The sequence below is a fragment of the Poeciliopsis prolifica genome, unplaced genomic scaffold, assembly GCF_027474105.1.
Source record: "Poeciliopsis prolifica strain line A6 unplaced genomic scaffold, Auburn_PproV2 SCAFFOLD065, whole genome shotgun sequence".
Lineage (NCBI taxonomy): Eukaryota > Metazoa > Chordata > Actinopteri > Cyprinodontiformes > Poeciliidae > Poeciliopsis > Poeciliopsis prolifica.
In genome coordinates, this window is record NW_026562440.1 from 1 (window position 1) to 27,028 (window position 27,028).

General features: G+C 36.2%; 2 protein-coding genes across 2 annotated transcripts; one reads left to right on the forward strand and one right to left on the reverse strand.

The window, feature by feature from the left end:
- Positions 1 to 1,222: 1,222 nt before the first annotated feature.
- LOC129351249 (uronyl 2-sulfotransferase-like) lies at positions 1,223 to 13,397 on the forward strand (the record flags this gene model as incomplete). Its single annotated transcript, XM_055020147.1, has 5 exons — positions 1,223 to 1,329; positions 1,440 to 1,593; positions 9,806 to 9,903; positions 9,996 to 10,153; positions 11,054 to 13,397. Coding segments are annotated over 5 exons (810 nt in total), but the record flags the coding sequence as incomplete, so codon positions are not given.
- A 776-nt stretch (positions 13,398 to 14,173) lies between these two features.
- On the reverse strand, positions 14,174 to 27,016 carry LOC129351215 (solute carrier family 22 member 16-like). The gene is given in 10 exon segments (XM_055020092.1): positions 14,174 to 15,744; positions 15,747 to 15,798; positions 17,049 to 17,148; positions 17,386 to 17,495; positions 19,966 to 20,093; positions 21,618 to 22,179; positions 23,759 to 23,876; positions 25,185 to 25,600; positions 25,602 to 25,662; positions 26,973 to 27,016. Coding segments are annotated over 10 exon segments (1,731 nt in total). The 3' UTR covers positions 14,174 to 15,604.
- Between the last annotated feature and the right edge of the window lie 12 nt (positions 27,017 to 27,028).

A 27,028-nucleotide genomic window follows, 5' to 3' on the forward strand; every position in this document is an offset into this window, starting at 1 on the left:
GTGGATTCTGGCTGCTTCTTGCAAGTTTCTCCAAGCAGACCTGGAAAGCCCCAAGGGTTCTTCTTTTGTCGTGTGAATAACACAAGACAGAAAATATGTGAGAAGCATATTGGAAAAGAATCAGGACATTATGGTGATACTGGATTGTTTCACTAGTATGAAATTAGTTTGAATGTAACAATTTCTCCTATTGTGTCAGACCAACCTAAGCTAGGTTTTTGATTCATTTATTTAGTCTCTCAGTTTATTGTTATAAATACCACAGCAAAGATGAGTTTATTTCTGTTTTGTGTGTAAACAACTGGTGGAAATCCCCAAAATGTCTTGTAAAATTGCTCTTGCTCAATTTAGAACACTTTTAGAACAATGTAGCTAAATTAGTTTATCTACTTAACTCTACATAAATATGCCTGCAACTTACACAATAAAAATCAAAATGTCTCAAAGCATGATTATCTGCCATAATTCTTTTTATAGGTGCTAGCTAATAAGCTTAATTTCTGTGGCCTTTTATATCAGCAAACTGGAAACAAATACATCAAAATGGCTATTTTTTCTGTGTGAAACATTTATTATGGCAAATGCGTTCGTGGAAATTCACATTTAATTATGCTGCTTGGTTTTAGGATTTTATTCCTTGCTGTCTACACAAGGAAATCAACTTATTTTTTTTAAAATAAATAATATTTTTGAAAAATGGCAAAAGATCCACAACCTTGTATTCAATGTTTATTTGATTTTATTTATATTTACCCCTTTTGGCTTAATAGACATTATTAATGAATACATGTGTCTTATATTGCTGCATTTTCTTATCTTCTGCCTGAAGTGTATGCTTACATCAAGCGCCCGAAAGGTCCAGGTTCGTTTTGATTGAACAATTACCTAGAAAATTAGAAGTGTTCATTATTTGATCTTAGCATATTGTAGCATCCAACACAGAGCAATTCATATTTTGCATGTTTCCTTCTTTTTTGTGTGTGTCTTCCAAACTTATCTGGTTCTCAAAAAAGAAAAGGAATTCAAAAGGGAAAAAGAGTTGTGCAAACTTTATTTTTTAAAATAAATAAATAACTGGGTGTGTGTGTGTGTGTGTGTGTGTGTGTGTGTGTGTGTGTGTGTGTGTGTGTGTGTGTGTGTGTGTGTGTGTGGGGGGGGGGGGGGTGTGTGTGTGTGGTGTGTGTGTGTGTGTGTGGGGGTGTGTGTGTGTGTGTGTGTGTGTGTTTGTGTGTGTGTGGCTCTTGTGCAGGTGGATCTAGTGAAGAACATCAGTAAGATCCCTCAGCCATTTCTCTACACAAGACATGTTCACTTCATGAATTTCACCAGGTACAGTGGAGCAGCAACAGAATAAAAAGCTGAGCTACATTGTTCATTAACACTTATTGGCTAATATACAGTATTCGAGATATGAGGGGTTTTTTCTTCTTTTTTTGCAGGTTCCGGATAGAGCAGCCTGTATACATCAACATAATCCGGGATCCTATAAGCCGGTTCCTCTCCAACTATTTCTTCCGTCGCTTTGGTGATTGGAGAGGGGAGCAGAACCACCTCATCCGAACGCCAGGGATGAAAGATGATGAGCGATACCTTGTGAGTACTTTGATTTCAGCAATTGGGACTTTAAAATCATTTCAGCTTAAGGTGCAAGATGCACTACACAGTTCACTTCATTGATTTTTAATTTTAATCCCCATTCTTGTAGGTTAGTGCACATTTGATTATGCTAAAAAATTGTGAGAGAAAAACATCCTGTCTGATTAAGGGCTTTGTGCCTCAGTTGGATATGGAGTTTTATGCTTTCTGGAGTTTTTGTGTCTCACCAATCTAAATGCTTGACCCTGTCTAAGGGTTACAGCCAGGCTTGGCTTCTAAAACAGTCAGCTTCTATGAATAATGAGGACACTTCCTTTTGACAGATGGAAAAGCACTATTACTCAGTGTATTCCTGCATGTGATTGCATGTCCTAAGAAGTGGAAATATGTCCTCATCAGGCTGATGAGGTTTAAGCAAAGTGTCTGTTACTGTTTCTGCACTTCCTACCTGATGAAGTTTCTTTCATGTCCTCTTTGATGGTGGATGTTTGATTGAGAGATGGAGCTCATTTTTCTTGATTGTGTGGAGTCATCCTTTATCTGGAAACTGCTTTTATTAGTCCTTTGCTTTTCTTGGGTTTCAAAATGTACTTCTCTTCTGAGGACTGTCTGGAACGGCCATTTGACTGATTTTAGTTATGTACTACAACCAAATATAAAGCATTTGCTCCTTTAGTCGTTAAATCAAAACCATCTGTTTAATTAAGGCCTATTTTTCCACAGAATAAATGACGTCCCTGACTGAACACCATTCTGCTCCAATTTATAACCCCTTTCAATTAATGAAATAATTAATAAAAGAAAATTAGCATCAGGTGGGGTTGTTTTATGATATTGTTTTTTCTACTATGCCCGCTGGGAATGAAAGGCTTTGTAGAAATATGATTCACCATAACAGTACTAAAACTGGTCAACTTATTTGCAAAACACTAAACTGGCACCTTTGAAGAGAGAGCTGACTTTCTTATCATTTTGTTTCAATCCTACATTTTCAGTTGGTTTTTCTAAGGAATCTATTTTTAGTCACATCTAATGAGCCAAGCAAGAACTGTATCTTGTAGCATTCCTCTTCTCTTTCTGCTATTTATCCCAGTCCCAGTTTCCACAAGCCCATTAACTCTCCTATTGACTTTGGCAAGATCAATTTTACAGATGCTTATTATTCAAAAAGCTAATGCATTCAGAATGTTCAACACACTATTGCTGCATGTTTGTGCTGTGAGTGATTCTCTCTCTTGGCATTAACAGTGCTTTGAGATAGGACTCGGTGCTCTGATAGCCTGAAGTTCTGCTCAGATATGAACTGAAACAGAAAATGCTAATGTTTGATTCCAGCGTGGCGTTCATGTAAACTCTAATTATACAGTGCTTTGACACTAAAAGGTCTTTGAAGATGTTCCAGAAGCAGGAAATACTGTGTTACCATTCATACAGATCCTGAAGGAATGTCTTTAATGTGAATGCCTAGGTTATCTGAGAGTAGTTAGTGTCTCACTAACAGAAAAAGAAAAATACGTACATTTAATGTAGAAAATAGGATAAAACTCACTCAGAAAATTATCTTTGAAAACTTACCTTTTGCAACACTAAAGGACGCTTTGCACCAACCATTTAATTGCAGCAAGGCATAGCAGAGATACTGAGAAAATATTGACAGAGTAAATTGTTGTATACAAAAAATCAAGTCACAACCTGATATCAGCCTTTTTATCAAATCATAACAAACCGAGGCAGACATTTTAATTACAGACATTATCTATTCTATACCATGACAGACTTATGTACATATATTTTTTGTAAAACATATGTATATATATTTTTTGTAAACCGGCTGTCAGGTATTAACCTGACAGCCGTTAATACCAGATAAAAAATATATATACATATGTTTTTTTTAAATGCATTTTGACACTTCCTGTGATATTATTTAGATTTATTTTTATCTAATTATAATTTGCAATTACAATTTTCAACGTATTTAATAATTATCCCAGCCTGATCATATATTCATGTCAGAGTCAGAGACCTAAGAAGGGTCATTCTCAAAAGGCTAACAAGAGCAGCAATAAACGTCAGCCTGGCTTGAGTCAGACGGGATGTAATTAAGTGTTGCACTGTTTTCCCTGGAGTGAGACCATGTGAGTTGAGTTATTAAAGTATGCAGACTACAGGGGCCCCTTCCTACAGTTTAGGGGGAGGAGAAGCCGTGGTGTTATACAAAGTTACCTGTGCTTTGAAAGTCCCATTTTCAGTTTGCTACAAGTCATATAGGGAACACAGCAAACTTGTGGAAGAAGGAGCTGTGGTCAGAGACAAAAATGTAGCATTTTGACTTGCAGACAAGATGCAAGGAGTTAAAGAAAACTAACATCAAATCATTTCAATCATTCAATGCTTATAGTGAAACATGGTGGTGCCAGAAGCATGCTGTGGACATGGTTTTCTTTAGCAGGGACAAGGAACCTGGTGAGAGGTGATGGGAAGATGAATGGAGTTAAATACAGGGCAATCATAGAGGAAACCTTGTTAGAGCCTATCCTCTAATGCCCCTATAACCAGTGTGAAGGTTCACCTTTGGATTGGCGTATTATATGTCATTGCAACAGAGTGCATTGAAGTTGTTCAAAGTGTTTGGAAAACTTCTGCATAGCACTGTAAATGTCAGTAGCAATTCTGACCAGGAGATTATTGTTCTGACCAACATTGTTTATTAACACTTATAGAGAATAGAGAATCAGGATTCTTTCCCAGGCATGTCACCAATTAAAGTTTAAAGTGTTATCAGATGTATCTCCCTGCCTGGTGTGTGTTAGCCTTCGCTGCCCTCCTTTTGGAAGAATTTCAAAGGTGTCAATGAAAGAACACTGTCAGTCTGCCTACATGTGCAAAGGGAACCCTATGCACATGTTGCAGAGACATTCCTGTGGTCCAACTGGATTTTCCGTCAGTCTCCACACCCCTCTTTATACACATTAGCTGTCCTTTACAAAGTGATGTAATGGTTACTTGACCTCATGACATATCCACTTCAGATAAGCGTCTGTCAAGTCGCTTATCATTCATAATCTATAATAATCGATTGAACCTTTAATGAATTTAGGTCACATATGAAATGGCAACTTGATTTAAGTTTTTCAGATTACTTGCCAATTTCTCTCTTTAGGTCTGCTTAATCTCATTAGACAATTTATGAAACAATGTATTTCCATTACAATTGTGCACAGATCTTCGCTTATGTTCTGTTAATGTACAACCTTGCTAATGTGAACAATCCTACTTCTGCTGGTTCATGTGATTACTCATACAAAATAGCAGCAATGGATGTAAGGGCATGCAATATATTCATAGTTCAGCCCCAGTGTTTGCGCTCATCAATTATCAGTCATCAGTGGAGTCAGGGTTTTCTTGTTCAGGTGTTGGAGCAAAAAGCACCTTATATTTGAAAGCCCCGTTTTGGGGAAATTGTTGTCAGCAATTTTAAAGAAGAGCTATGGACTCAACACTTTGGAATGATACAACTTTTTATGAACACCTCCGCTAGAGACAGCTGCACAAACTAGGGCTCAAACTTTGTGAAGCAAAAAAGAATAAATGAAATAGACCTGGGGAGTTCTCACTGTTGAAAGACAGTTGTCTGATCAAGAGATTCCCACCCTAACTGAAAAATCATCTGTTTCCAGTTAAACTGTCAGTTACAAGAACCTTGAAAAGAATAATTGCACTCACAAAGAAAGAGGCTTTACTGACATCAGTCATGTCTCAACAAGCCTTGACATTGGGAACACTATGACACTGTCTCCCTCGTTGTCTCCCTGATTGCCTAATTTGTGACCAACTCACTAAATTTGCTTTCTTATTAATATTGAGTACTAGAATTCCATATTTTCAGATTTTTTTTTGTCCAAAAAGATGACATAAAGTGATTTCCCTGGAAGACTTCAAAACCGATAACCTGTTATGAGATTCTTTTTCCTCATAGATTCATTGACTCGCATGCAAGTGTTTTGGGGGCAACAATTAGGAGGTTAATTAGGATTTTGACTTGATAGTGTTGAATGAAATCAAATAGTTATTTTCAAGTTCTGCACTTACTGTTTTTAAAGATATCCTATTGCATTACTGTTATGGCCTATATATATATGACTGAAGTTCTTCTCCATATTATTAAAATTGTTTGTCTTTGACTACTGACTGCTGGGATAGGCATGTTAGATAATGGGTAGAAGGGAAGCCTGGCACACTTCCTCATCGATAAAATTTTATAAAGTCATGTGCATGAGATTTGTGCTGTTGTCAATGATTCATCAGATAAACCTTTGGGGGTGAGTTTCCTCCACTGCCCTCTTGAGGTACAAAGATCATTTCAGCTTAAAACAGCCCAAAGAACCATTTCTATGGTGCACACATTTGGTGCCTGCTGCAATCATGTCTTAAATACTGCATTTTAACTTCTCTTTATTCATTCACAATGTAATGCAAGTAACCCTCAAAGTTTGAATGTGGTATTGCATTGTTAAAAGAGAATATAAGGTTATATAGTCACTATTTAATAGGGAACTAAGAGTTGCACTTCTCCTTATTATCAAAAAAGAAACATTGGTCAGCATTCTATCTTCAGCATGAAAACATCCCTGGGGACAGATAGAATAAGACATAGGGAAATAATCGGATAACATTGCAACATTGTTCAAAAGCAGGTCATTCTGAGGTCTAGGATGTGTGACAGAGACTGATCTGGGAGAACAAAAGAGTGACTGTTCATCCACATATGGAATTTTCCACATTTCATCCTCATTCATTTTAATACACTAAAACAGGTAAAACAAAATTTTATAATCACTTTTTGTTTTCTTGATTTAGTTTGAACCTTCTTCTATCATGGAATGATTAGACAATAAACAAGAGCAATGAAATCTAGAAACAATAATTTAATAAAGAAAATTAATATTTCTTCAATATTAATTAAAAAAACAGACACAGTTAAGGCACAGTTGGTTATTTCAGTAATGCATAAACAATTGCAGAAGTGATCTTCCCAAAGCCTCAAACTTAAGCCTCCTAAAAAAAATGTGTGTACTATGGTTGAGATCTGGGTTCATTCATGAAAACCAACCAATTTAAATTAGACATACTAGTTTCGCTAAGGAGACTGGTGATTTATCCAGTTAGATGCCACATATCGGAAAAAGAACGTGAACAATAAATCCAAACTTGAACATGAAATTATTTTCTTAACTTGCACTGAAGGTTATAAAACTATTCCAATGCTTCAAAAAGAATTGACATAAATGAACCATTAAACTCTGACATTTCATTTGCATCCATAATAACTTGAAGCAATATGCACAAGTATCTAGAAGAATATGCTGCATGTGCAGAGAAATTAATTTCTTATTAAATTATGGTTCAGTTCTAGTCACATAAATACAATAAATTAGTCTTTATAATATGTAAATGTATAAAGCATTATCTGCCTATGAAAATCAGTTGATGTTATCAACTTTGTTTCTGTTCACTGTTTAGTTGCTCTGTGTTTGTTTTAAGGGTTGCCAAACTACTTAATAAGAGGACATCATGCAAATGTGTTTCATGTTGTTGGCAGAGATATAAAGTTTTACTCACAAGGAGGTGTTAGCGCAACAGAGAATAATTTAATAATGGAAAGAATTATAATGGAAATCAAATAAAGAAAATTAAATATGTCAATAGTTCTTGAGTGAAAATTACAAAAACATATTAAATGATCAGTATCCCAATTACACCGTGTTCCAAATTTTTATGCAAATTGGATTTAAGTGTCATAAAGATGAAATATTTTGTTGTGCTATTAAATTTATAGATGGTATTGTGTGTCTGGGCTCTTTCAATCTTTATAATTAATTTCAGAGAGCTGTGTTGATTAGTTTGTCTGGTGAGTTCAGTTAAAGGAAATCTGTGTTCCACATCATTAAGCAGGCCACAGGTTTCTAGCAATATGGGAAAGAGAAAGAATCTCTGCTGAAGAAAACCATCAGATAGCGTAGAACCGGATGACAAGGTGTGAAAACATTAGATATTTAACAAAAACTGAAGCGTTATTATCGTACTGTGAAGAGATTTGTGGCTGATTCAGAACAAAGATGGGTTTGTACAGATAAAGGGATAATGAGGAAGGTTTCTGTTAGACATATTCATCGGATTAAGAGAGCAGCTGATGAAAGCCCCTACAAAGCAGCAAACAGTTATTTGAAGCTGAGGCTTGCAGTGCATAAACCTACTATTCAGCCACCCCTAACCAGAGCTCACAAGCAGAAACGGTCGCAGTGGGCCCAGCCGTACATGACGATTCATTTTCAAACAGACTTGTTCACTGATGACTGCTGTTCAACCATGGATGGTCCAGATGGATGCAGTTGTGGATTGGTGGTGGATGGCCACCACATACCAACATGGCTGTGAAGTCAGCAAGAAGGAGGAGGAGTCATTTTTTGGGCCAAAATCATGAGCAGAAAAATATAATATAAATAAAATATCTTCTCTTTCATTATACACTTAGCACATTTTACTTTATGTACATTGTAAAACATTATGACTGGTGCTTCAGCCGCTCATTGCTTTTTTACTACTCCAGCAGCTGTCTGCATGTGTTTGAGCATATTGCCAATCAGATCATATGATACAGTCAGGGAGTTGTGTCAGCCAATACATCCTGTCTTTAAGCAGTAACATCATCGCAAAGATTGAAAAACATCTAAATTATTTGAGAAAACTCAGATTTAATAACACAAACATATGTGTGCTATTACAAGTTTGATTCAAGTTGTTCTCCTGAAATCAAACAATGACTTCAAAAAGTTGCTCATGCAATAAAAAAAAGGCTGCTTGGTTTCGACACTGAGTTAAATACACATTTTTTAAAAATGATTTAACAGGACCTTGAATTGCCACTTGAGACTGCTTGAGGATGTCCCATATACAGGGTGCTGTTTAAATTGAAACAACAGCCAACTTGTTATTAGTGCAAACATGACCTGAATAGCACAGCACTCCAGTGTTGAACTCTTTCTTAGAGGTCTTCTGGGCTTTTGTTGTAATTTCAATGAAGAGCTTCCCACTTACTTGCTACATTGGTAACCAGGAAGTCTTAGTTCTTGAGCACAACCTTACTAGTTCGTCATAAAGTTCACAAAACCCCACAGCTCCTCGCTGAATCAGAAAAAAACTGGTCAATAAAATGATGTATCTAGATCTCTGTTGGACATTTTTGCCCATACGGTCTTATTTTACTTTTTTTTAACCATTTTTATAAAACCTATAGACAATCAATAAATATAGATAGATTTTTGCTTCTTCTTGTTTTTTCTAGGCCAGTGATTTTTATATGGTAGTGTTTTTAAATTTTTTTTTAAAATTTTGCTTAAGGCAATTGATCACTTTTTATATGACTTAAATGCCACTCGCTAGCTCTCATAGAAACCAAACTCTCCAAAACAAAGCCTGTTCATCCGTAGGTCTTTTACATCATTTCCTCATCAGCAGCTGGAATCATTTGGGGAAGGCCAGAGTTCTGGTTCTGTCTACTCAGCTAAATGACACAGATTCTCAGCACTAAGAATCTATGTTATTCTCAGTGCTGATTTTGATCAATTACTCAGTTGAGCTCTGCCATTAGAAAATATTCCAAAGTGGTGATTAAAAGAACCAGCTTTGAGAACATGTTTGTTCCCAAACAAATGCTGCCAAGTAAAGCTTCCTAGACTGTTTTGTTTCTCAGGACTTGTTTCCACGCAGAATACTTACGTCACCTGACATGGATTTGACTCCAGGTTCCACAGCATTCAGTGGCTGGCCTGCTTTACTGCTGCATGTGTGTTTTTAATATTTGTTCATGTTTCCCCATATCATTTTTTAAGAACTTCCAAATTCAGGCAGAAAAGTCACAACTCTCCCTGATCACTACACGTCCAGCATCTAAACTGTGAAATCTTTTTGTGTGTTCTACTGATTTTTTGTTGTTATCTGTGCACTGATAGCAGATGAAGGGCTGATTTTATCTTCTTGCACATAATGTTGTTTCGTAATGCGCTTTGGCTCGCCATTGTGAAGCTGACTGGGTTTTTCAAAGTGAAGAACTCCATCTAGTGGATAAAGCCGGCCACTAAACAACAACTAAAATAAACGTAGAAATAAGAGCTTCAGAACTAACATTACTGTGTTTGTCTACTTTCAGGATATAAATGTGTGCATTCTCGAGAATTACCCTGAGTGCTCCAATCCTCGAGTTTTCTACATCATTCCCTATTTCTGTGGACAACATCCTAAGTGCAGGTAGATTTAACTGCTTTGGGAATCTTTCACTTCAATTCTTTTGACATAAATATTGTTTGACTGCTCACTTGTACTACTTGAATGCCTCACAGAGAACCTGGAGTGTGGGCTTTGGAGAGGGCCAAGCAGAATGTGCTGGAGAACTACCTCCTTGTGGGGATCTTGGAGGAGCTGGAGGATGTTCTGCTTATGCTGGAGAGACTCTTACCCCATTACTTTTCTGGAGTACTTGACATTTATAAGAGTCCAGGTTGGTGCTAACTAATAAATATCATGATGTTTGTCATTCTTAAAACAAGACGCAAAGACTTTAATTCCATCTGATAAAATTATTATTTTTTTAATTCTGTTTGGGCATGATGCTTATATCAAATCGAGAAATATGTGAAAAGACCCACTCACAAAGTTCTTACCAATCACACAATAGTTTTGTATGCAGAAAGGGGTCAAAAGTTTGCAAGGAGCTTTGTGACAAGAAGGGGCGACATGAGGCTGAGAACAACATGACGTGATTTATGTCATTCTACTGCAACAATCAAAAATGATTTTGGCAGTTTGGCTTGACTATGCAGAACCATTAATTCATTAAGTTGGGTTTCTTACATGTTATCTTGCCTAAATTAGTGAAATTAGAGAAATTAGGTCAGAGATGGCCACATTTCCAGGTTTATGGGAAGTGTTTAAAATACACACTGAGGTCAGACATGTTTATTTAGTTTCAGGAAGCTTACCCATGTTCCCTTAGTACAGGACCTTTGACCAAAGTACATATGCTCTCTCCATTCTTTCCTAAATGACTATGCATTCATTCAAGATATTCACTACAGATAACTATTTTTTATTTTAAAATATTTAAAAAATTTGTTCCTGATTAAAATAATGGACTGTAGAGTTCTGCTTCACCTTACACCAACATCAACATCCAGGCATGGTAATTTCATTCATTCATGCTATTTCATTTCCTCAAAAATGTGATGAAATTACCCATTTCAGCATAAATAAAAAAATACAATTGTTTTACTAATTAAGCTTGATATGTATAAAAAAAAAGTTTTAGCAAGTGGTTTATTAAATGAATTCAACTGTATTAACTGACTTGTCTTTTTTGTTTGTTTGTTTGTTTGTTTGTTTTTTTCCTTTTTTATCAAAGAATATCGAAAAATGGGAAACCTGACCGGCACGGTCAGAAAACATACCCCTACGCTCGAGGCCCTGCAGGTGTTGTATCACCGCATGCGCTACGAGTACGAGTTCTATGACTTCATCCGTGATCAGTTTCACCTCATGAAGAAGAAAATTGGCCTGAGATCCACCTCTCGCCCGCCGGTCTACCCGCCAGATTTCTTACGTGAACTGGCCCTTCGAACACCTGAACCTTTAGATGAAGATGAAGAGCTAGACTCAGACCTGGAGGATGCCAACAGCTGGCTGGTTCATCCCTGAAGAAAGCGTAAACAGTGGATAAAGCCAAACAATAGAGTCGACTAAAACTGGCTAAAGAAAGCTTGAGAAACCCACAGGAATAGTGGCAGTATGTCCCATCTTTTGGATGTTGGCACCTTTACTTTGGAGAGTTCGGTTTTTCGTCTTCAAGCTCTTATGATGAAAGACCCAGCACTTTGGACTTACGCAACTGAAAGAAACAAAAATGATCTATTTAAGAACTGGACAAGGACAGATGAAAATAATTACAGGCTCAAGTTATTTCATAATTGATTTTACTGGAGCTTGTTATGAGGGTTTTATGATCTTAACTGTTATAATCTCCAGGAGAGATTAGAGGGCAATTTAATGTGTTGGGATATACACTAAATGTTGAAGAGGATTTCAGAGACATTTCCAGTCAGACTTTTATTTTATAAAAGTGCTGATTTAATTTTAAAAAATGACTTGGAGGGGGGGAAGGGGGAGTGCCAAAAGTATTATATGTATATTAGTTGTGCAGGACTGTTATAAGTGCCAAATCTCATTAGGATGTCCAGTAACTGTGAGACAGGAAGCTTTGGGATCACAGTTGGTAACAGTTGCATTAAGTTAAGTCAGTTGTTATACGATGTTTATAACATTTTAAGGAATTGTCAAATGTTGTAAGGTATGAATGAGGGTTAAACCAAACACATCTATTATGAATTCAGAGAATTCCACCTAGATGTACATGAATGACTGAGTTTGACCTTGCCAACAGAGTAATTTAGAATAGTTTTGGGAAATACAATTCTTTTAGAGTATGTCAGGGGTATGAGTTACATGCTAAAAGCATTAGGGTGCCTCATTTGTAATCCAAAGGTGAAAAGAAATCAGAGTTTACCAAATAACTATTCTGCTGTGATGCTTTTTTAAACTGTATAAATATCCTGCAGGGTTTTTTATTTTGTGAAATAATGCTTTGTGAACATCTGCAGCAAAATGAGGGATTTGATCACAACTGGATAGCATTTTGCCTTTTATTTTGACTTGGTTATGAATGATATTTGCTTGCAAGGTATGGAAGTGTTTGTGATCTTTTGTGTTTTAGAGAGTACTGAATTCTTAAAGTGATGTTCTTTAAAAGATTATAAGCAGTTAATATCTCACCCTCAGTAAAACTCTACATATCTTCATTTAGAGTTTTTTGGATTTGCTGTCACTACATGCAAAGGCTAAGCAGAAACTGTCAAGCACCAAAGGATTTTATGGCAACTGACATCTCAATAACATTAAACAAGTTTCTTTTTTGTTTTTTTAGATCACTTGAGAAACCCTAAACTATCATTAGGTTTGCTTGACTTTTGTTGTTTACAGAGGAGCTGATAATTATTGAGATAATGAAGCTCAGAGATGTTGCATCACCAATAATGTTCCTGTATCAAGCAAGTACTTAGATCACAGTTGGCCACATTTCCAGACAACTTGTATAAAAGAAGATTTAATGAATGTAAGAAGCAAAAGTCTCCATTCTGATTTACAAACTTTTGTAACGCTTTATTTTTCTATGTGACAGATGTTTCACACAGGTAAATATTACTAGTGCTTCAGCTCCGATGCTAACTATTTTGCTTATAGTAAATAAAGACACCCAACAAAAGCTGTTAACTGCTTAGGATCTTTGAAAAGAGCCACATTAAAAAATTGAACTTGAGTTATCTGTTTATGTCAACTCACAGTAACTATTTTTTTATCTTTTTTTTTTTTTAATCACTTCTAGCTACTGGTAGAAGTAGCATAAAACCCACATAGCCATAAGCTAACATGTCAACTACAGACTTAATCAACTCCTCATAACCTGTCCTCTTGGTATTGTTGCATTTATGTTCTAAGTGTTTTATTTCATATCAATTTAATTTATTATTTTGTAATCATTTGCATTCAAGATAAAATTCTCAGGAAGGAAAACAGTGTTTAGTGTGTATCATGTTTCTCAAAGTGATGAGACTACACATGCCATTTCAATGTGTCTACAGTGGGAAACTGGTTCATAATAAATTCATTTCATCATTTAAGGCCTTTGAGATAAATGTCCTTTGAATTTGCAGCTTTTTTTGGCTAAGAATGTATTTTTGCAAACGTGATATTTTTGTTGTTGTGGCTATCCTGCTCTGATTGCTCCAGCTTATCTCATCTTACCAAACCTCAATATAGGTCTCTTTTTCACAAAGAAGGGAGAACTTATACCATAATACATGTCCTGCTATTTCTTTCTTAAGCATAATTTTATTTTAGTAGACATACCTTTATACCGATGCTTTAGACTTTATGAAGGGACCTTTTATGACTGCGAGTTTAATTTATAAATAGATAATATTGTTCATTGAATCAAATCCAGTGTAAAAGAAAAAAAAGTGTTTAACCTGTAAAATGCTGTGAAGACAAAAAAATTCTCAGATTTGAGTGAAAGATCCAAAGCTGTTAATGAAAAGGCCACTGAAGCACACAATTTCTGTAGCAGTCTGAATATGGAGTGTGAGATAGAGGAGTGAAACTTCTTACTTAATGGAATAGGACATAAAGGGGAGAAAGAAAAGTGCTGTCTCAACCCACTGTTCTTCAATTTATTTAAAAACAGTGTTGCAGGTTAAGATTTTTTATTTATTTTTTTTTTTTTTTATGTTATCAGTCAGGTTCTATTGTCGCAATTTCCTGATTCCACAAAACTGGCAGTAATAAGGAATGGGCAACATTTTTTTTGTTTTTCTGCTTTTTTCCAGTACAGTGTAATTTCTGTATACTGAATTAATTTCCATCAGTTGACAGAAGGAGTGGTTAACATTAGCAGGAAAATTTCAGCCCCAACTGCAGCAGACTTCTTTAATTTTTTCCATCCACACAAATGTAAACATTGGTACAGACTTTTCAGGTAATCCATGTGCAGTTTTTCCACTCAGAGGCTGAATACAAAGATTTACTTCATGTGAAAGGTGATGCAGAGAGAGTGAACTTTCTGCTACTGCTTCAGTTGAACTTCGTCTGCTGCAACAAACAGGAAACAGTGTATGTCAGATGTTCACAAAAGAGCATAGACAAATTATTTAACTGAAAAGCTTTGTCTCTTTACTTCTTCTTTTCTAGCAGAAGACATTGAAATAAGCTGTGGATGTGGTATTTATGAAACAGTCTTTATTTATTTTCTCTGCTTGATATCATTGTAAAATATGTTTCCTAAAGCAGAAACATAAATGGAATTGAAAAGCAAATCTACGGTAGGCATGAAGAGGAATACATTCTCAGTGTGTTACATGTATTTCTCTATTATGATAAAAACAATGGCAATGAAGCCATTTGTGATGATTGTAGATCTGATTTCCGAGCACCAATGCTTCAATTTCATAATTTACCCTCCTAATGCTCTCTATGGCTATAGGAAGCCATACATCACCTCAACACAACAGTTTGTTCTTGGATTTGGTCCAAACATCTGGAGATTATATCTTGGCTCCTGAACACAGTAATGACGTGCATATCCTTGAGTATGTCAAGCATACAGATTGCTAACAGAAATACAAGCATGAGGAAAAACTGAACTAAAGTTCTCAACAATAGATTAAACCAGAAAACACACCCACATACACAACCCGTAAATATGGGTTCAAGGTCAAGGAAGTAATGAGGCTGTCAAACTGATGTTAAACTGTAATACTTTAAGTTGTTCACAGTCGTCTGAATGCCCTGAGAATAATTTCTAAAAAAGGCACTTTTCCTATTATGATACATTCCACAGTGCAAACAGCCTAAACTATATCTTAAATAACTTACTTGTAAAGCAATAAGTCTATTTTGTTTTAACTTAAATAATTACAATAAATGTAATTCTGTAGGCATCTTTATCCGTCCAACCATTGTCGTCTTTAAAAATCAGCGTCAAGTACAAAAGTAATACTAAAATTGATCTGACCCTTTAAGTATTATTCATTTTCCTGTGGTCTCAAAATATGTACTTAACATTCACACATTCGTACTCTTTCGTTGATCAAACATTGACCCATGTAGGTAAGCAGAAGACATTGAGTTGAAAAGTCCTCAGGGCCCCATTTTGTACTGAATTGTTGGTCAGTTTGCCAAAAAAAATGTCCACAAAAAACAAACCCTAGCTCCAACGATTTCATAAAAGCTTTTTTGTTTTGGGTTTTTAAATTTTCCACCAGTACAATAAACCATTGATAGGTTGTTTATCTTTCATTTCTCAGTTCTTTCCTCATATGGCCTGGTTTCCCAGCAGTGAGGAAGCTCAGGCTTTAGCTTCATGTTGGTTTAGCTCCATCCCATCCTCTGCATCTTTGTTGCCAGGGCTTGAATTCTTCTTTCTGGGTTTGCTTCCAAGAGATTTAGCCTCTTCTAAAGTGGTGGGGAGAGGTTTGCCCAAGGTTCAGGTAAGAGCAAAGTAAGTACTCCAATTATAAATGCCAGGATTCCTACAATGAGCTGAAAAAAGATGGTAAAAGTATATCTTTTGTTGAAAAAGCATATAAAATGAGAATATTGTGACAAGAGGGACACAGACTATGATGCATTTAAACAACATATTAAACAAATTTCCTTAGCATGCTGAGCTCCTCAGTAAAGGTGGACTCATCTCAAAACCATGCAGGAACTTTTTTTAAAACTCTATTTCATCAGATATATGGCTTCACTAAGAAAATCTGTCTAAAAATTGCATATGCAAATTGTGACCTGTTAGATTCTTATGTTAGAGCAAAAACAACATTGAAGAGTTTAAAGATTTTGATTAGGAAGAATAAATATTTAACATAACAGATATTTAACATATCTGTTTCATTTTTTCTTGTTTTGGCTGAGAATTCAGATTTAGTACTGCCAGAGGAAAAAAATACCCAGTAATGAATTAGGTTTCTGGGCAGAAATCCCTTCATGTAGGGGATGTTTTGCTACAGGTCAAGCGCTGAACAGAATAAATCAGCTTGAGTTGTTGAGTCAGTCGATCCTGTTAGAAAAGACCAGGAAGACTCATCCTTGGATTGAGGCGTAGCCACCACTAATGTGGCTTCTTTTTGCAACTCCTCACCACAGAAACCAATTTGAGCCAATAAATATAAACTTTGCGGGTATGATTTTGAGAGCATGTCTGGGATTGCAATCTTTAGTTTGGATCTGACCGATAAAGAAAGGGTAAGAGGCATGCTGTTGTGACAGGTCCAGTTTTCTACACATTGAGGCTGATAGATATTTAGCACATTCTCATCTGTCCCACAGAGAATGCATACAGATGGAACGCTGTGAAAGCAACATTTGGCTTTATTAACAGATAAAGGCACACAAGTTTTAAAAAAATGTTTCTGCCTGAGGGTGCTGTGGTGACACAGGGGGTAAGCACAACCCACATATGGAGGCCTTAATCCTCGACGTGGCTGTCGCAGGTTTGATACCCAGTCTGGCGACCTTTGCCGCATCTCTTCCCCCGTCTCTCAATATCCACGTTCCTGTCAATTTACTATCAAGTAAAGCCCACTAGAGCCAATAAAACCTTTGAAAATGATTCTGCCTTCCTGGTTTCCTAATTATGTGAATGGAGTTAACTAGACATACGCATCCTTGTGGAATCTATAATAGTCACTTAAACCCTAATGGATTTGATGCAGAAAGATATAAATGAAAAAAAAAAACAGTATCCCTCAAAAAGCTTGCAAAAAAAAAAAGAACAAAAAAGGTCATACCTGAGGTAAATAAACCCAGACATCAGCCAGGTAAACGCAGAAAGGAGCCACAACACTACCAACACGACACATCATGCTGCCACTACCGACTGCCAGAGACCTGCAGAGGGAACATTCAAGCACGATGCATTAACTTAGTCCAGATAGACCAAATCAAGAGAACAGAATTGCCATTGGTGCAAATTATTGATTACAGCTATTTTAGAAGAGCTATGGAACCTCGAATAAGAGCTCTTTCCTAAATTTGCAAGATATTTCTATGAAGAAATAGTTATAAAAGGAAGCCACATATTGTCATATGTTTTGTGTATGTTAGAATTTGTATTTTTTTCCTCACCTGATGACAGTAGGGTAAAGCTCACAGGTATACAGGTAGATGAGGCCAAAGGCAATTGCCACAGCAAATTTTCCAATCATACTGAGAGCGACGGCCAGAGACTCTATTTCCTTCAGGTCGGGTTGGGTAAAGTTTGTTGATAGGAGACAATAAACAGAACAAGACCGTAAGAAACAAGTGACATAGTGATAATTTCACATTATATACAAAGACTTTAACTTGCTATATTGCATGCAATTTTTTTTATTTCTTAGAATAAAGCTAGACTTTTGAACTTACAGACTCACTGATTCACCAACATAATTCATCTAACTCTTCATCATCTAACCCTACCCATAACCCTAACCCTAACCCTAACCCTACCCTACCCTAAGAAGATCCCTTCTTATGTTATTTATGGCAACATGAGTTTCTTCCCCTTGAAGGCTCTCGCATTACAAATAGCTGAAGGGTCACACTACGAGTGATTTATTTGCAATGAAAACTAGCCACATTATTGAGCAATGCTGACCAGAGTTTTCCTGCTATGCTTTTTATAAGTGATTAAAGCATCAATATAAATGATTGATATCTCTAATTTTCACAATAATGCTGTTTTGCTTGGCAAAACTGAATCTTTTTTGTAAGAATCATGTATTCATCTGGATGTTAATTATTCATAGAAATTGAAATGTATGCCAAGCAAAAAAAAATCTAAATGTAATTTCACTGACTTTAAAGAACAAATATTTTTCTAATCTGTTTTTACCCAGATATTTGCTTGTATGTAAGCAAACTAGCAATTTAACAGTGTTCTGGATCATGATATCAATTTCTCCATTCCATTTGGAAGAATCTGAAATGAGGTGCTGTTTAAAAAAAAAACAAGAAAACAAAATTGTTTTATGTATACATCCGAATGCACCTGGGTGTTTAAAGTGTAAACACTAATTAGCCAATGATATTTTGAGAAACATCTCAAAATTGAGTTCACGCTTTTTGCAGAAAGAAATGAAGCTATGTACCTGACTTTAGCTGTCTGCAGGCATAAAACAAAAAAGCACAGACTAAAAGCAAAAATAAATTACAATGTATTGGCCTCATTGCACCACTGTGTGCTGCTGTGCAAAAATACGTTTCTGGGAACTGAGCTGAGTAATTGTATCTCTTTTACTCTGAAGCAACATGTAGACACAATTGAAAACGCTGACAGAGGGGTGTATGATTTAATGGTGCCAAATGGTTTTTTTTTTGGCTTTTTTTCCCGTCCGCCCTAAATTCAGTAAAGCTAAATTTGGGTTGTACTGATGTGGTGAACAAACAGTCACTTTATCTAGCATATGTGGTGCTGGTGCTGTGACATGCTGCACACTGAGCTGTTTACAGGAAAGCAGTCTTCTCTGGTAATCTTATTTCTTTCAAAGAGGTCACTTGTGAAAGGTGGGAGTGTTTCTCTCCATCATATGCAGCTGCCAAATTTCACCAAAAAGTCTAAACATAGTGCTAACTATGTCGCAAAACTCATTGGAGGTAATTTTCAGTTTAAAAACAAACAAGAAGTTTTTGTGAAACCACTTGAACAGAACAGATGTTCAACTTTACACCTTTCTGCTGTGTTTGCACTGATTGTAGAAGCACACATAGTAGCCAAGGTAATGCAGCTCTTTTTTTTTGTTTGTTTAGTTTTCACAGTTGTGTAGGAGTTTAGCTCACTAATTGACATTTTTACAGCCTTTAATTTTATTTTTTGGGGGGGAAATTCAAGAATGAAGATAAGAGTCTGCATTCCCTACACGAATAAAACAGATGCAGTTTAGCCTATACTAACTGTCATAGTCATACTAAATGCTAATATTAAAATGCTGCAGACTTTAAAATATCAGCAAATCATTTTGTCATTGTTTGAAAACAAAATTGTGACATCAAGAGCACTGCATAATATTGTATAAGGGTTCTTCTATAAGTGATTTTTCACATTAATTTTTCACTTATGTAGCAGAAGTAATTTTATGTTTGTGAAAATATCATATATTTGTGTTTTTGTGTATACTCTGGTGAGTGGATCTAGAATAATGTAGAACAAATATAAAACAGGCAATGTGTCAATTCAATTTCAGCTGTATTTTTGTTGCTATTTATTCACCTTGTGCTGGACATACTCAATTCAAAATGGTCAAAGGTTATATTTACTCAAACATTAAGTGCAAGCTGTTAGCTAAAGTGACTTAAACAGGAGTAATGTCGGTCAGAGACTAGAGCACAAACACATTGCAGACAGGAAGTGTCATATGTCACAGTGGTGACAGTAGCCGTCTAGAACCTCAGAGCACTTTCTTAAATTAAGCACCGAAAGGAAAAAAAATGCATTGCGCAACACTTTAAAATACCCCTATTTACATGTTATTACAGCTACTTTCCTGTTACACTCTCTTACAACTTCATACATTGTTGCAGCTGCAGAACTATTTTCTGTTTAATGCCGTAAAATGCTGAAATGTGGTTGAATTTACTGACAATGGAGAAGCAATGTAAACTGGCACACAAATGAACAACTTGCTGCATCATTGGAGCTTAAACTGTGCAAAACATCTGCATACATACAGCAGGAACCACGATGATGAGCATACAAGCAACCCCGGCCAGGAGCAGAGCCGGAGCACATGTCTTCTTCCTCCCAATCCGCTCCATTGCAAAGCAGCCAACCAGATAAGAAGGGAGCTCCACAGCCCCTGGAAACAACCAATCAAAACAGCCATGTGGTCAAAGGTTTGTCATGCGACTGACACAGTGATATTTAATCTCGGAGATCAAAATAGCCAGCCAGTTTTTGAGCAATGAAGGAAACTTCAAGGTATTCACCGAAGACCCTGAGATCCAGGAACGGAAAAAATAGATGTTTTCTTTTAATTTTGTTTTAAAGGAAAAAGAGTTATTAAAGGGGTGCTTCATCCCAAATTTTTGAGTGCAACATGTGCCTAGCAGATAAATTTAACTGCAGGATTTAAAAGAAATTAAAATAGTTTACTGGAAACTAAAAGAACAAAACATTCAGCTTAACTGACAATGCAAGTTTAGTAAAGGAATAACTTAGTCAATGGATAGAGGCTGCAAATTTTCAAAAAATAATACAGTTTTTCTCAGAAGAACTGACAGCTTTAAACCAGGACCTGGGAGGAGCCCGGTACTCTAAGGATAGCATTACATTGCATCTGTGATTTGTTCAACAAATCTTATTCTTTATTAGATGCGATGCGGAAACCATTTAGCCGAGGACAGTTTGTGTTCATTCTTGGCTCTCGGTTACCATAAACAGAGCTGTTAACAACCCCAAATTGGACAACAGCACATGTTTCTAACACACATCACTGAAGTATTACAGCATGGAAAAGTTTAGACACCACAGACAAAACCTTTAATGAATGGTTAAGAAAACCAAATAATGACAAAGGTAAACAAGTTAAAGACAAAAAATACTTCTCAATAGTTTTGGGTTTTGCTATATATATGCTGTACATATAAAACCAAAACTACTTCTTTGGTAGCACAGACAAAATATAACAAAGGACAGAAAATATTTTTAGGTTACTCGCTCAAAGATCATTTGTTCCATCAAACATGTGTTTGGCCGTCTTTGAAAAATAATTAATTCTTCAAAGAAGAAAATCCTACAGGATTTTAATTGAAGATCTTTTTCAAACTGTTACAGAGGAACAAAGACTGATGCAGTTATTTACAGACACTGATTTCCCACCAATGCTGCTGTAACTAACATCTGAAGGCCTTTTTCATTTTAATATATGAAATATATATATATATATATATATATATATTATATAAACGTTTTGCACCCATATATATATATATATATATATATATATATATATATATATATATATATATATATATATATATATATATATATTACCTGTTATAAACTGTTATTGAATTGTGTGTGCTACTGTTTCAGATTTATCTGATAAAGACAACTTGCATTAAGGCACATATTTAATACACTATTAAAATCCATGGCAGATATGTAGTGATGTAAATTGTGGTTTTAAGTATTGAAAGCTAAACAGCATCCATTATAAAAAAAATAATAATAATAATTAAAAAAAAGTGCCAGAATTAGATTCTGGTAAAACAGATTTTGTTCCCTAAAGATATTTACTAAAATATGTCATTGTTTACATCTAGCTTTAGAATGGATATATTTAATACATAGTTAAAGTTATTTTTGATTTGACACTCACCAGCCAGAAAAAGATTAACATACTGGTTTCCTCCCAGATTCACTGAACCTAGAGAGAAGACATAGTAGCCCAAGCTGCCGATGAACCAGATGGCCCACACTGTGCAAGTACGGCCTGCCATCCTCCAGCTGCAAAACAGATCCAGGATGGATAGCTTCTTCTCAGGTTGTGCAGGCCTCTCCTCTTCCTCCTTCTCAAGCAGCGCTTTGCCATTCTCTGACTTCATTGGCTCCAGCAGATCCTCCGCCTTGAGTCGGCACTCAAGTCCGTTGAATCGGGCTATTGTGTCCAGCAGGGCCTGAGTCTCTTGGTAACGGCCCTTGGCCATTAAATAAAAAGGCGTCTCTGGGAACTTCCAGCAAAACAGCAAAAAGGGTGAGGTGCACATGGAGAGGATGATCTGGTAGATCCACCAGACTCGGACTAGGTAACCCATCAGAGCCACTACCATGATGCCAACTGCAAAGGCCGCATGGATGTGCATAGAAGTCCATGTACGCACATTGCTGCCCGTAAACTCTGTCACATACACAAATACAACAACCAGGTAGCCGCTGGACACCTGTCAACAGCAACAGGGAACAAAGGAAGAAGACTAACATTAAAGGAAAAATAATTTGTGCAATGACTACAGTACAGAATTTGCAGAGTTAAATTGCTTTTATGTGTACTTTGTGTTTCTACTGTGGGCACCAAATGCAAACTGTCCGCTTGTTAAGTGTTTAAAAGTTTTACTGCCATACAACATTGCCAACATAAGAAAGTGTTTAAAATGGGTGCAAAACAAGAATCTATAAAGACTCCTATCTTCCCTAAACCTCCAAACATTTGTCAGCACAAGTCACTGTTTTCTTTGCCATATTAATTAGATCCTTCCATGACACACTGTCTCAATAATTTTAAATTGTGTGGTTAGGATTCAAAGCTGAGCTTCATGGCTTTAAAGCTGCACAGTCACAGTTGGTAAGTTGGGACTATCTGAACGCCTGATTCTATGTGAAAAACAACAGCTGCTGCTGATGAGGAAAGGGGGATTGGAAAAAGATGATGGAGAATAAAATTACCAAAGATTTTCTTCCAGCACAACTCACAAACCATTTGTTTCTCATCCTATAATGTTTATTTGTTTCTCAGACTATAATGTCTATTTTTTTCTCTTGTTAACATGTTTTTTATGTTAAATATTTTTTCTGCTAATTGGAGACATTTTAACATGTCCAACTCTGAAAAATTTTACCTAAAATAAAAGGCCACATAGATACATGCATTTAAAATATCCTATATATATTGTTTTAGATACATGTGTTTTCTTCATAAATCCTGATCTTAGTGGGAAAATAACAAGTCTGGCTGTTTCTTGTTTTTTTTTTTTCTTTTTCTCACTTGGTAGCCTATACAAGTGATTATGCTCCCTTGCTATAAGGATCTACATTGATACAGCCAAGTGCTAAGAAAGCAGATATAAGATAAAGCAGGTTTAAGACTGATTCAAATTATTAAATGGTGTATTTGTGATATATTAATTTAAAATGTCAGTGTCCAGTTGTTGTATCATTGGCAAAGACCTGCAAAAGTACTCTGACCTCTTAACGTCTTTCATGTTTTCTCTAATCAGATTTCATCCAGTACTACTTTGGACACAGTGTGGCAAAAATTGAAGTTTTTTTCTTAGATCTTCGTCTAAAGTTTAAGAGACTTTTTATTACAATTATTAACATATATATAAATATATATGGGTGGAGTGACAAAAGATATTTTCAATAAGACGGTAAATTGGCAGTTTCAGCTTAAGAAAATGTTCAAAATTAATTTAAATGCCCCATTAAAAGGTGTCAGTGGCATACAGTTTAAGAGTTCACAAATTTTATGGCAGTACTGAAATACACTGTCATTTGAGTTCTCTTCTTTCTTTAGTTCAAGTTAAAATAAAAACATCATTCCACTCTTTAAATAGTTTTGTTAATAAAGTTGACACTTACAGTAACATAAGCAGAAAGAACTAAATATTAAAATCACTCAGTGTCTATCTGGATTTTACAGTAAGAAACAGTTTCTAGTAAATGGTAAAGTTGTGAATTTAAGAGTTAACTTAAATACCAAATAATAAAGGACTGGTCATTTTAAACAAACCTTGACCTCACCATGGCCAGCAGAAAGCGAAGCACCACAAATAAGTAGTAATTTAGAGAGAATGCCACGGCCACCCCAAGTGCAAACTGGCACAGGCTTGTGATCATCAGAATCTTCACACGACCAATTCTGTTGAAAAGACAACCATGGATAGAGTGCAGAGAGGCACGGGAAGATGGACATGGACAGAGAAACAGAAGAATAGAGGAGGTTTCATGTTAGGTCAGACTTGCAGTAAAACATCAAGGAATTAGTTGGTTGCAACAGCAGGTAGACTTATTTAAGGCTATTTGATGGAGTTATTATTACCAAACAACGATAACGCCATTGTTTCATGTAGTATGTTATTGACATCATTATCTACTTAACAGGCCTGCAATTGCTTGAGAAGCCTGATAATCACCCATTCATTCAAGGCAGGTGTTCAGCGGTAGGGAACCAGTTAACACATGCAGAGCAGTGGGCCCTGAGGACTGGAGTTGAGGATCTCTGGTCAATTGTACTACATTTCAAAATTTGTGAATAAATTTATTGCACCACCAGGATGCAACATAGTGGAGATTGATAATGTCAGAATTTAAAAGATGGAGGTTCTGAGAATGGCTAAAGTAGAGGAAGAGTTTGTGTTCCCTTTAATGCAGTTCGTGCTTTCCTCTCTGTCAATAACATCTGAAAGTTCAATGAAAACCATGAGGACAAAGTAAGACAGATGTGGAAAATGAAAGGTGTTGATGCTGTTTTCCAGTATGGAAGAGCAATATGTAAAGGAAGATGTTTGAGTCAGCTTTACCAAATATTCTTTCTGTAAATACAAAAATATAAATTTTCTATTGCATTTTATTTTAAAAGATCTGTTTTGCAGGTTTATCGCAGGGTTGGAAGACTAACCATGACCATAATTGTCACTTTGAATTTATACATGCAAGTCCAAATGTTATCTCAAATAATAATGTAAAATCGGTAAAAAAATAAATTTTCCAAGAAAGTAATCTGTGATCTGTCAGTGTAGACCCTTTTAAATGATTTAGTAGACTACATGCCAAGCATGCTCTCCTATAAATGCTGACCAGCCAAGTCTCAGCTGTTAAGCCATGTCAATTTATCTGTCGGAGCTCTCCTAGTGTTGCTTCAGACAGTTTGAGAGAGTGCATCACATGACAAGATTGAAAGTGATCATAGTTTAGTGGGGCTTAAAAGAGAAATCAGCTGTTACACTGTTTGAAAAAGAGTCTTGATGTAGAGCATATTTGAAACAACAACATGCAAGGCTATCTTTTATTTAAGAATTAGAAATCAATATGTGAACATTTCATAATTAGTTGTCATATGTTTTCCACAGCTGTAATTCTGACAAAAAAACAAACAAAAAAAATGAATTATAATTCACAATAAAATGCTTTGATTTCTTTCTTACTCCATTCTGGAACCATTGCTTACCTGTCAGCAATATCCCCAAACAGCAGTGCTCCGATCAGGACTCCAAGCATGAAAGTTGGCTGGCACAGTTTGGCCAGCCACTCATTTTCACACACCAAGTCCCAGTCTGTCACAATGCTACTATAAACTTCGGTGTGGTCGTAAATAAAGTTCCCACTGCAGTCTGTCATAGTTTTGTTGCCATAAAAATCATATGTAAAGTCCTGGGGATTGATGCGCAGGGCGGAGCGGCACCGGCTGAGTTCCCATTGCTCCCCGTCAGATGTTCGAACCACCAAAGGCCCGCCAGCTGGCTTGATGACTGGCAAGACACTTTCCAGACTGGATCCAGTTATATTACCATACAGGACATCGGTGATGTTGCCTGGCACACCACACACAAAGTTTGGAGTCTCGACCAGAAAAACTGAGGCAAGGGTAGTGGATTCCACATGCTGTGGCCTGGAAGACAGCAGCAAAATACAGACAGGCCTGGAACCTGGAGAGAAGTTAAAATGTAAATGGTTAAAAAGAGGAAGTCATTCTGTTATGTTTATACGTTCCTGACTTCTAACGATTGTTGGTATACCTTTCTAAGGAGACAGTGTACTGAATAAAAACAACCTACTACAAAAGTGTTCATACTGCTTGAACCATCTCAGAGGTTGTCACATTGCACTTTATTTCACAGCCCAATACGAAAAAATGCAGAGTAGCTTTTGTTCTGTTCTTGACCTCAAAATATTGTGTATTTGTGGCTTGACCCCTTTGCTCTGATACCCCTAACTACAGAACAAGTGTAACCAATTATTCCCATTAAACAACTAGTCAGAAAATAGAGTTCACCAGGATGTCATTTTGTCTCAGTATAAATCCAGCTCGTCTTAAAACAAGCTTTCTTGTTTTAAGAACTAAGAGGTTTGCTAGAAAACATGAGTGAACAAAGAGCACATGAACACCAATGAGTCCAGGAAACAGGTCAGGGATAAGGGCTTGTAGAGATGTTAAAAGAAGGGTTGGGTTATGAAGCAACAGCCCAGGCTTTCAGAATCTCACTCATCACTGTTCAGATTATTGCATGGACATGAAGTAAAATTAGGCACCAGCGACAGCAGTACAGGGAAAGAGAACATTAATTGTTGAAGCAGCCAAAACCAACATGGTAACTTTGAAGGAGCTGCAAATATTCACAGCTCAGGTGGAGGATGGGACAATTGATAATTGTGAGGAGATTTGTTTTATTGAACAGCGACAAGAAGAAGCTATTGTTGAAAGAAAGTCAGCAGAGGTCCTGCTTACAAGTGCTCTCCACCCAATCTAATTGTTCCGTTGGTACTATTTTGCAGATAATACTTTAAGTATTATTTACTTTTAGTTAACATGAAATTGACTCAGAAGTGCTGAAAACAAACGTACACAACAATTTGTAGTCTGTGATTGTAACTTGATAAATGGTGGAAAGATAATGGAAACTTTCTCAGAGCACTTTGCTGAGAAGCCAAAATATAGAAATAATTCCGGTCCTTTTATTGTCTGTATATATATATATATATATATATATATATATATATATATATATATATATATATATATATATATATATATGGAATATGGTTTATTAAAATCACCAATGAATGATTTCAGGTGAAACAGCTGTTACTAGTGTTTATTTTTAAAACAGGGTTACTAAAACGGTCTGAAATCCATTTCAATCAGAACAATGTTCAGAATATTGTCATCTGGCTCTCATTAAGCCAACAAAAACGTGGGGTGGTGAGGGACAACTAAGGACGGAAAGTCAGTGTTTACCTTTTGAAGTGTCCATACTCGTCGAACATCCTCTCCACAGTCATCTCTGCGGTCTG